General features: G+C 35.6%; 1 protein-coding gene across 1 annotated transcript in view; it reads left to right on the top strand.

Moving 5' to 3' along the window:
- The first annotated feature begins 2,790 nt into the window (after positions 1 to 2,790).
- The window catches only part of zmp:0000000936 (interleukin-1 receptor type 1), a 43,230-nt gene continuing 33,661 nt past the window's right edge, over positions 2,791 to 12,359 (top strand). The window contains exons 1-3 of the mRNA XM_051710647.1: positions 2,791 to 3,012; positions 10,284 to 10,373; positions 12,061 to 12,313. Of these exons, the coding sequence (XP_051566607.1) occupies positions 10,286 to 10,373; positions 12,061 to 12,313 (341 nt within the window). The 5' untranslated portion in view covers positions 2,791 to 3,012; positions 10,284 to 10,285. The remainder of the gene's footprint in view (positions 3,013 to 10,283; positions 10,374 to 12,060; positions 12,314 to 12,359) is intronic.

Raw genomic sequence — 12,359 nt, 5'->3', positions numbered from 1 at the left:
AAATTCCAGATCAGGAGAGCAGAAAGACTTGATAGAATGTATGTTCCTCTGATCACACCAGGATTTGTTGATCATAAAACATACACCACCACCTCTGCTTTTACCTGAGAGGTCTTTCGCTCTGTCCGCTCGGTGCACAGAGAACCCCGTAGGTTCAATGGCTGAGTCTGGAATCTCCGCAGACATCCAAGTTTCTGCAGCAGATAATGCAGCAGTCCCTCGTCTCTCGTTGGAAAGAGATTCGCGCTTTCAGCTCACAGAGCTGTTATCCAGAGACTGAACATTTGCTAGTAGAATACTGGGTAGCAGGGGTCGATTTGCGCGACGTCTTATTCTGATGAGAACGCCGGCTCTGTTTCCCCTTTTCCTCCTGCGTTTCCGTGGCCATGCAGCCCAGACAAAGGGCTCCGCTTGTGTGTTTGTAAACAGCGGGTTGGCATTGAGGAATTTGAAGTCCGGTTTACGGTGTGAAATTGCTGAACCAATGTCCAAAAGTGTTTGTCTGTTGTAGACAATAAGGCAGACAACATCCAAGACAAAAAAACATAAGAACTGTGAACAAAACAAACAAAACACTGCCATGTTGTGTCGGAGCTCGCAACGCAGCAGCCATACTCGACGCCATCTTGAGTCCAAAGAATGGCACTGAGATGCATGTAAATCTATTGTATGAGACCTTTAAAACAAAATTAGGCATTTTTAAAAACCATAATAGGTGCTCTTTAACATTTAACATGCTAACTGAGGCCAGTAGAGTCTGATATGTAACTCTTGGGTTTTTTGCAATTCCTCTGAGCATTGCACGGTCTGACCTTGGGGTGAATTTGCTGGGACATCCACTCCTGGGAAGATTGGCAACTGTCTTGAATGTTTTCCACTTGTGAATAATCTTTCTCACTGTAGAATGATGGACTTTAAATAGTTTGGAAATGGCCTTATAACCCTTCCCAGATTGATGGGCAGCAACAATTGCTTCTCTAAGATCATTGCTGATGTCTTTCCTCCTTGGCATTGTGTTAACACACACATGAATGCTCCAGACCAGTAAACTGCTAAAACTTCAGCTTTTATAAAGGTGGTCACACTTGCTGATGATCAGTTAATCAAGGGGATTTGATTAGCAGCACCTGGCTACTACTTAGCCTCTTAATTCCTATGGAAGCAGTAAGGGTGTACTTACTTTTTCACACATGGCTTCTCCATTTTGGCTTTATTTTTGTTAAATAAATCATGACACGGTGTAATATGTCGTGTTGTTATTCATCTGAGGTTGTATTTACCTAATTTTAAGACCTGCTAAGGACCAGATGATTTTAATTATGTCCTGATACGTAAAACTATAGAATTCACCCGGCCCACCCTTTGCTACACCACTGTTTGTATTGTAGTTATTTAACCCTGGATATTTTTGTCTTTTTCATTTTTTTTTTTTTTTTTATCATTTTGGCTGTGTTAATGCCAACAGAATAAATTTTACCAAAGATGTGTATTTTTGGGGGAATGTTGATATTTCAACCTCAGTTCCTATAATACATCTATAATACACTGTGTACACAAAATAGTTACACTCAGGACCTTCAGGACAAAAATGTCCCCATTGAAACCCATTAAAACTGCAATATTCGATCCCAGTGCTATTAAAGCATAAAATCATGAATTCTATGATATTATGCTTTCATTCCGGAGCCCTGGCTTCAAAATTTACATTTTTAATATTTCCCACCAGAAATACCAGCGCCATTTTTCTCATGTTTAGCCTATGGAGCAAATACATGCTTTTCCCCTATTCTCTGTTTGCTGTATTATAGAGCACTGCAGGACAATTGAATAAATGATGCAGCTAAAATTGTGTGGGTGTGTTGCTATGGATGACAGAGTGTGTTTTGTATGTGTGTATGGAGAAATGTGTGTGTGTGTGTGTGTGTGTGTGTGTGTGTGTGTGTGTGTGTGTGTGTGTGTGTGTGTGTGTGTGTGTGTGTGTAAAAAACAACAGTGGCATTATGTAAACAAACTGGCATTTAAAGGGTTAAAATCCTGAAAATGAATGAATATTTGGTAGTTATGATCAGGACTGATGTTAGTTAAAAAAGTCAGTGAAAGTGGAAAATAATATTAATATATAATATTATTATGCCAGTTTTTTTACGCGGAAATGTTTGTCCTCTAAGGTCCTGAGTGTGAGGTTTTTTTTCAATCTGACACCGCACAAAAAATAAAAATCATCAAAATTAATGTTGTTGCTAATCATTGACATATCCCAGACTGTGATGATCCAAAATAATAATAATAATAATAATAATAATAATAATAATAATAATAATTTAAAGGGTTAAAATCCTGAAAATTAAAGAATATTTGGTAGTTATGATCAGGACTGATGTTGGTTAAAACAATGAACTCATGGAAAGTGGATAATAATATAAATATTTTATTATGGCAGTTTTTTTAAGAGGGCATTTTTGTCCTCTGAGTAACTATTTTTTTACTGACGCACAAGGGTTAAATGTTTTTGTCATTCCCTAACCCTAAAGTAAGAACACTACATGAACATTGAATGGATTATGTCGCTCCCTGCAGGATTGATAAACCAAAGACTGGAACTCTGTTATTCTGGTACACGTGTTTCTATTTGCATAACGATTAGTTCATGTAAACAGGCTGAACCAGTTTAAACCATCCAAACATGAAGTATTGTAACGTCAAAGTAGCAGTTTGATTCAGGCCAAATGATTCATGTTTGATTCGTTCTCCGCCTCGTGCATTGCGCAACTGTGAGGCGTTGGAGAGGAAGCTTTCCAAGTGCTCAGAGGATATTGCAAAATGCGCTTTCTCAAACATCCCTGTGACTATGGAGAAGTGGCACGCCAGTTCAGCCGGTCAGTTGTAAATATACGTGGACTTTCGAGTCTCTTTAAGACGTGCAGTTTTGTTTTTATACGCTAAAAGGTTACTGAAGTACCTCACGCGCGTGAACTCATGGGAATTATGCCTTAGGAACGGTGCAAACTGCAGGTAAAACTATCGATTGTTTGCTTCTGTCCCGATTTGCCTTCGAAGCAAGATGTGTCAATCCTGTTATATTTCATTATTTTGGTTTATTCATAACTTACCTTGTCTGGGTTTAGTTGCTGAGAAGTTTTACCCAGTTTCCCTCTGTGAGAAAAAAACTAGTTCCCATGTTCATACGTGTTCACTAGATGAGATTTAGGATTCAGAACTATATGGAGCTGTCACTAAACAGTTAACAGTGTTTTATTGCTTGTACGATATTATCTGTCAGACAGTTATTCATATAGCCGATAGAAATCGTTTGGGAAAGAAAGTCATATGTACATTTATCTCCAAAATTTAATTTTAAAGCATTTAAAGGAATATTCCGGGTTCAAAACAAGTTCAGCTCAATCGACAGTATTTGTGGCATAATATTGATTACCACAAAAATAAATTTTGACTTGCCCCTCCTTTTCTTTAAAAAAAGCAAAATTGTAAGGCACTTACAATGGAAGTCAATGGGGCCAAATTTCTGAGGGTTTAAAGGCAGAAATGTGAAGCTTGTTATTTTATAAAAAGCACTTACATTAATTCCCCTGTTAAAGCTAATTAATTATATTTAAGCTGTAAAGTTGTTTAAATCGTCATTTTTATAGTCGTTTTGGTGTTTAGGGTTTGTAGACATTACATCGTCATGGCAACGATGTTGTAAAATTGGCTATAACTTTACACGGATGTGGTTAGTACATGGTTGTATCACAGTAATATCATGTTAACACACATATTGTTTATGTCTTGTGGCTAAACTTTTGAAACGGCGAGTATTTTAATGTTTACAGATTGGCCCCATTGACTTCCATTGTAAGTGCTTCACTATAACTGCGATTTTTGCTTTTTTTTAAATAAACGAGGGATGAGTCGATTATTATTATTATTATTTTAATCAGCATTATGCTATAAATTACTGTTGATTGAGCTTAATTTGTATTGAATCCGGAATATATTTCTGTAAGCATAAAGATAAAGTTTTATTTTATGATCACGAGAAAATGTGTTTTAAATGGCGTTTTTAATTTCTCTAGTTTTAAATCTAAAGTAATTAGCAGTGTTCTGCTGCACCTTATCCACATTATGTTTCCATTCACAAATACTTACAGTCCATTTTTAATTAATTTATTTTTTGTTTGTTTGTTTGTTTAGATGTTTTTGACGTTTTTACGATGTCAAATAGACGAGACCGGGGATAGTTGTCACACTTTTTGCTCCAGTTGTCCCTTGTGACAACTTGCCCTGGTCCACCTGATTTTATATGAACTTAAATATTTTTTAAGTTCAACTGGTGCATCTCTGCCCTTACACCCACGTTCTTTCAGTCTGTTTTTAAATCGTGCAATTCTGTTTTTGTGCCATTTTAAAACAAGTCTGTGTCATGACATGCACCAAAAGGTTTTTCTAAGTGTACTGTGGGCTACAGACCAACATCCATGCACTTTTCTTATTTATTTGTATTTTTTCCTCCATTCTTGTCCTAAACACAAAGCTTTTTACCACATTTGAGAAAATGCATTTGACTGCTGCATTAGATTTGACTTTGTTTCTGTGTGCAACTATTAAACTGTTTCTGGGTCATTCTGCAAAACGGTGCCATGTGTGCCCATATAAATGACTTTAACAATGAATAGCTTATGCCAACATTTACTTTGTTCATTTGGAAATTTCCTTTTTAAAAATGTTCTTTTTTTCCACCTGTTTCCATTCTCTCCTCGCTGAATTTGGAAACAAAATCTATGGAAATAAAGGCTAGCAGCAACTTATCCAATAAATTATTGTAGATTTGAGTTCACAGTGAGTTATTAAAAACTTGTTTTTTTACTGTGTCCACAGGTTATGTGTTAACCCCGTTGCCATCAGTTTTTTTAATTGCTTTTTAAAGCAATTTATTATTAAATAAATAAATAAACTTTGCCATAATGACAATGTTTATTACATAATGTTTTGTTTGTCAGTAGGGGCCGAGCTTAAAATATCAACCCTTTAAACATGATTTTGTATAGTAAACAATAATTAAAAAGTGAATATTTGTTGAAATAGCATTAACTTCTATTTTTAAAATAGAAACTGTTAACCCTGATACTGTCAACCCAAATACATTTCTGAACGCATAACTATGTCCCAAAAATATTCAAATGCATTAATATGGCTTCAGATGGCACAATGCAATTTATTAACACTTGATAGAATAATAATAAAAAAGATACTGTAATACTAACCTGGAAAATGCACCCGCTTCTTAGAATGACCCTTGTCCTAATTTCTGTTTGGATTTTTAAATGCATATGGCCACAACATTTTATTTGGAGTGAATCAGAGTGAATTGAGCCACACTCAATTTGATGCTTTTGAAATCAGTCTTGTGATTGTGGGAACTCTGCTTGCACAGTTTTCTCTCTGTCATTTCTCTTAGATGAACTCAGATTGCTGCTTGTGAACTTGTGCTTCACCATGTCAGGAAATTGTTGAGTCTTTTAGAATGATGCAGCATTAAACCATGTCATGAATCTTTTAATTGAATGTAATGGGGATTGTCATGACCTAAAACTGCTCCCACCCCAACTGCAGTACTTGCCGTTCAGGTTCATTCTGTTATTTTTACTTCAGTCAACTGTCATTAGATTATTAAAATCTTTGTTGGCTTTTAGTTTTGTCCCTCTGAGCCAGAGGTCCTCAAACCGGATTGTAAATGTTTATGTGAATCGACCCCAAATTGTGCAATACGCCTACAAGTCATCACAGGTTGTTTTAAGAAGAGCCATCTGTGGTCGCCTCCAGTAAATTGCGGATATTGAATTTTGTAGTGAGACAAGTTGAGGCGCAGATTTGGTTGGTGCCATCAATCATTAAACACATTTGACTGTTAAGTAAATATTTTGCAGTACACAGAACATCTAGATGATGATGTAGAGGTTTTCACTGGACTTAAACCGACAGATGTGACAGTGATGTGATTATGGTGACCGAATCACAAGGAATAAAATTACCCACTTCCACCTAACGATTCTGGTTCCGATTTCATTAATTCATCTTTAGTACTTAAGCACTACAAATGGGAGTCGTCAGGAATGTAACGATTCTGATTCTTTATTTGTTCCATTAACATTTCGTACTTTTGAGGAAGTAAACGCATTCAAAAGAGTAACAAATCAGGGAAATGTTTAATGCAATTCCTGTAAAATGCATGTTGACATTTCAAAGACCTTTTAGAGGCATAAATGCCACCCAGTAGTTGGTCTAAAAGTCTTGAAAACCATACGGTTCTGGTATTTTTAAGAAAATGGAATCAGTTCCTAAAAAGACCCGGTTCTCGGTTCCCAACCCTATGAAGCACCCTCCCACTAATTGGTCCTTCTATTAAACAAATTACTAAAAAGATGCAATGCGATAAATCGACAAGAGTTAAAAGCCATCACTTCCACGTAAATCTGAGTTTTTGCCTTGATCGTGACAACCAAAAGGACATTTTTTTGGTCGCTTGGTGTATGTTTCTGCAGCGGCGTTGAAATCTGATTGGTCCAAAATCCCTCTCCACATAACTGTGTATTAAACATCAAATCTGTTCTGATTGGCTGTGATTGTGTGGCACTGCGTAGCGTTTTTGCTTTCGATGAGAACGGACAAATTATTTGACACTGGGAAGTTGTGTCGGTCCTGGTGAGAACACAGTTTAAGGGGCCGTTCAAACTAAAAGCGTTCTTGAGCTAAAAATGCAAGACACAGTGCAATGAATAGAACAAAATGTAGGTTTTTGTAGATGCTTTAAGAAGTTCTTCTTAACCAGGGGCGTAGCATCAAATGTTGGGCCCCGGGCACAGAACAATTTTAGGGCCCCCTAAATAATTTGGGTTTGTGGTGGGGGTTATATATAAATGGTTTTAGATGGATATTTAACTGTGCTTTATTATTTATAAGTAATTCACAACTTTTTATTTTCAAACACAAACATTCTTTAAATCAAGCAATACAGTAGTAAAATAAAAGAAAAAATGCATACAAATAAAATTAATTATACGTATAATTTACAGGTTCTTGCATTGGCAAAGATACCATAAGATCTCTGAAATAAGAGGGGTGCCTGTTTGTTCATCTATCATGAGGCTTTTCTGCTCTCAGGTAGATTTAGCAAATCTTAACTTGCTAACTAACATTTACACAGGGTCCAAAATTAACTACAAATATTATTAAACTAATTACAAGCCATGCAACCAAATTTTGCATTATTTTTTGGCACTGTGACAAGGAATTCTTTCCTTGCAAATCGGTGACAAACAACACAGGTTATTAATTCTGTCAGGAAAGTGAAACTGAACCTCATGAAAAAAATCTGTTGTGATTTTTGCTTGGAGACTTGCTATTGGTTGTTGTGTTCGCATAATTAATGAGGTTGGTCTGTGCAGGTTTTGGGGACTGTTTTGGGGGTGTTATTTATTTACATTTAAAAGTAATTTGGGATAATTGTGTTTCAAGTTCCGTTTAATGTTTATAATGTTGTTTTATGTTATGAAAAGGGTTTATTTTTAGTTACCATGGGTGAGATTTGTGTTCCTATTAGGTAGTTGGGATCCTATAATAAGTCATTCTTTGCGTTTTTGACTGGTTGTTAGTGGGTTGCACTATTATATTAAGAAATGCCTGTTGGGGTCCTGGATAGCTCAGCGAGTAAAGACACTGACTATTATACCTGTTTGAATCCAGGGTGTGCTGAATGACTCCAGCCAGACTTCTTAAGCAATCAATTGGCCCGGTTGCTAGGGTGGGTAGAGTCATGTTGGGTTAACCTCCTCATGGTTACTATAATGTGGTTTGTTGTGAGTTGTGCGTGGATGCCACGGAGAATAGCGTGGAGCCTCCACACGCGCTATGTCTCCACGGTAATGCGCTCAACAAGCCACGTGATAAGATGCGCGGATTGACGGTCTCAGATACGGAGGCAACTGAGATTCGTCCTCCGCCATCCGGATTGAGGCGAGTCACTACGCCACCACGAGGACTTAGAGCATATTGGAAATTGCCCGTTCCAAATTGGGAGAAAATCCCCCAAAAATGCTGAAAAATAATATCACATTTTCTCTCAGTGACTTATTGTAAGTACAATCCTATATGTATTTCATGGACTGCTGGAGATAAAAATCTCTTAGGTATCATAGATAAACTTCCAGTTGTAATGGATGATTATAGATCCACGAATCACGGCATGTTTCCTTTAACACTCCGTTTGATTTGAATCGCGCATGTCACTTTATTTAGCAAGCGTTAGATTATTAGTCTCACGGTTCAATGTAAAGCACGTAATGTTACCAGCCAACAGGTGAATATTTCCCTTTTATTTATTCGTAATTTTTATATCATTTGGTGCATGTCTAGTGTTAATTTTGGACCCGTTTTTTATGGAAATCGAATAAATATTTACCGAAGTAGCAACACTGACACGTATGGCTGAGTTTTTTCATTATACATTGTCTGCTACTTCTCGCTCTTTCGGCTTTATTTCGGTATATACATTATTAGTAGTAATGTACATGACGTGTTCACAGTTTGCACGCGGCTGACTAGCTTGAGGATCATGCCACTTTCGATTTCATTTGGGGTTGGGGAGAGGGGTCTATAAGAGACTAGGCAGACGAGGTGAACTCTCTGTTTTTAAGGAAGGACAATGGAGCCTTGCAACGTTTTATTCCTATAGCATGTTATTACTATATGTAACTGTATCATGATAATATCGTGGAACATCAATTTTGCCTTTCCGTGGGCCCCCCTCCAGTGAGGGCCCCTGTTACTCAGGTCACAATTGACGCCCCTGTTCTTAACTAAAACATAACTGCACAAGACGCTGAAAAGAAAAACACAGTGAGTTGCGCATCTAGTGCATGCTTACAGTACAAAGAAACAACAATTGGAAAAACAGCGCAGATGGATGGAAATAAAACCATTCAGTAATGGGCTCATTTCGATTTGGACAGCATGTCTTTTTGACCTTTTCATTTAAAAGAACCAACGCCACATACTGTTTGCTCTTGCATGAAACCAATATACAATATAAAGCAATATGAAGTGCAATGCAATATTAAGATGTGTTTTGCATTTATTGTCTTTGCATTTTTGTCTTGCACCCAGTGCTTCTTTGTCAGTCACATTCATTTCAGCCTGAAAATCTGTAATTTAGATTAAACATAATTTATTTTGCCATGGTGCTTTAGATTAAGTAGCAGTGCAGGAAAGACTGTCAGAGGATTTTAGTATTTGGAGACGTTCAAGAACCGTGATGGAACAGAGTGTCATAAAATTAATTCTGCATTCCTAATGCCAATAGATGGTAACCAATAACAGCAAGGTTAATATAGGCTGTCTCCTCTTACATCCTGTTTAATTGGAAAGTGTTCTGCTTTTCTCTCCCAAAGAGTGTGAACACATATTTTCCTTCCTGAAAGTTTCATGAGTTACGCTGAGCAAACGCATTATGTTCCTCTGTTGACTACTCTTTGAAGAATGAAAACCATTGTGCAAGAATGACACGTCAGTTTTTTGCCTCTGGTTTGTTGGAGATGTACTGGTGACTAATTATATTCCAGCTTCAGCTCGAGTCAGCACTTTCCATATCTGTGTGCTTGGGAGAAAACAGAGAAGTGAAAGTTAAAATTCGACATAGACTTAAAGCATGCTTAAGCTTTGCATGTTAGTTCGGGATGTGATTGCACAGTCAAACGCCACACTCGTATCTCAACATCATATCAACCGTTTTAATTAAAATGTGTTTTACAGACTCATGTTTGCCATTTGAGTTTGCCGTTCAAACAGTGTTCACTTCTGCACAAAGTTCAAAGTTCATTGAAACTCGACCAACAGCATCATAAAAACTGTGGAGGACTCTGAATATTGTTTACAGCATTTTTACAGGGCATTTAAAAACGAGTTATCAAAATCATCTAATGTTTCTGGAAATACCTCATACGTTATGTGTGTAATAACATGTGTATGGGTAATTCATATTGAACAGTTGAACGTATTATTAAAAAATACTTGAATTTCTTGTCATTTCATCCCATTTGAATTCTTCCTTAAATTCAAAATGACAATTCTGCATCCTGTTCGCTACCTTTATTCATATTCATTCATTGAATTGGGATTAAACAGTTATTTGCAATACATTTGTGAATGAATCTACCGTTCTACATGTTACTTTTTACATGTATTTTCATCTTGTGGCTTTTATGAATATTAATTATTTTCTTTCTCTACAGATATGGGTCATTTGCCTCTCATGTTTCTGGTCTTTTTACTTTGGGCAGCTGAAGGTGTTGTAATATCAAATAAGGAATCTTCAGGTCTAGGTAAGAAATGTTGTTTATTTATTACTATTTTATTTATTTATTAGTATTAGTATTAAAAATCTGTTTCTTAAAAAATCTAGTTTAAAACACACATGTCAGTTTTGTGGAAATGTAATCATTGTGTCCAATTTGGTTTAACTTTTAGCATTTTCTGCAATAAAAAAAATGGATTTAATGATTTTAAAAATGACTTTTCCTTGCACACTGAATACACGAGAGTGTACACAACTTAATCATTAATTAAATTTTTTTTTTTTTTTTTTTTTTTTTTACAAATGTCAAAATATTTTGTTAAACATCACATTCAGTCTTGAGGGTTTAAATGGGTCTTCTCTGTTTTATGCTTTTTTTTTTTTTTTTTTCAAACAATCATATTTTAAAACACAATTGATTCACTGCTTATTTTTAAGAAATATTAGTTATAGATATTAGATAAAAAAAGATAATTTTATATATATATATTGCCACAACATTAAAACCACCTGCCTAATATTATGTAGGTCCCCCTCGTGCCGCCAAAACTGCAGCAACCCACAAAATGAATTTGAATTAGTTTTTTTTAATTTTTTTTTATTTGTTCATTATACAGTAGTTGAGAGTTGTATTCAAGAGTGCCATTTTTTAAATGTATTTTTGAATAATTTAAAAGATATGGGCAAAAAATGGGTAAAATTAATCATTTAATTGAATTAATTAGTAAAATTAATAATAACATAATAATTAATAATTAATAATTTAATTGATTAATTTAAATAATTAGCAAAATAAATAATAAATTAATTTGTGAATAGTGGACAAGGCTGATAAATCAGCCATTATTTGTTATTTTCAATAATCAGCATTTCTTTATGTGTGCACAAATGACTAAAATGGGACGACATTTAAAGATCTTGTTTTGCAAAGATTTATTTTCTATTATTTATCAAAGCGGTTAAAGGTTTTGTGTGAAATGTTGAGTAAATATGTTCAATAAGGTAATTCATTTTTTTTGCAATTGTATGTAAATATCATCTACTGTTATTAAATTGAGTAATATTCGATATATCGGCATTTTATTAGCCATGAACCATCCTGCTCTCTATTGTTATTGGCCGTTAATAACCCATATACTTTTGACAAACTTCTGCAATTAAGCTGAATCTACAGTGAATCATATAAAGCGAAAGTGAGTCAATGGAATGAAGCTTTTACACCAAATAAAACTCAAACATAGTGTTTTAGGTGAGATGCATCGACCAGTTTTGGTCCAATTCATCCATTTGAAAAGCTTAAAAGTTACCTTTGTGTAATGAAATATGTATGTAGACAGTTGGCAATTAATGCTTCTCTAAAAAACTCAATTCAAGCTTTTTAAATATATTTATTTCTGTATTTAATACAATCAAAAATCATGAAGAGATTTAATTTAGTTAAGTGCATCCGAACTATTGACTGGTAGTTTACAGAACGTCAAAGTCTATGAGCATATTGTTCAGTTTCCTTTCTGTACAAATTTTACAAACCTTCCCATGAGGGATTAATAACACAGCCATGTGCACTAAAAGAATGCAACATTTTCCAGATTCATTTTGTTCACATGCTCTGTTGTATTGTTACTTTATTCGCTTTCTTTTGTCATATTCACTGTTATTTGTTTGCGCTGGTTACTAACCAGTTGACTGTTCATCATGTCTGTCACTCTTCATAGAGACTTGTAGAGACTTTGGCAATGCATTTGACCGGATATACACTGTACCAGGGGATGCGACACAGTTGGAGTGCTCATTGGATATTAGTCTTCTGTTTGACTCTGAGACCACTCCTTACAACATCACGTGGTACGATCAGAGAACCGGCTCTGAGATTACAGAAGTGAAGGACCGCATCATACTGCGAGATAATAGACTCTGGTTCTTCAACATCAACTCGAAGCACCAAGGAAGTTACATTTGTGTGGTCAGGTATGGACAGGGCTCTTAACTCTTAATTTTCAATGGTCGTCTGATG

The sequence above is a fragment of the Myxocyprinus asiaticus genome, chromosome 11 (genome assembly GCF_019703515.2).
Source record: "Myxocyprinus asiaticus isolate MX2 ecotype Aquarium Trade chromosome 11, UBuf_Myxa_2, whole genome shotgun sequence".
In the NCBI taxonomy this organism is placed as follows: domain Eukaryota; kingdom Metazoa; phylum Chordata; class Actinopteri; order Cypriniformes; family Catostomidae; genus Myxocyprinus; species Myxocyprinus asiaticus.
This window is presented reverse-complemented; position numbering and strand designations above follow the sequence as displayed.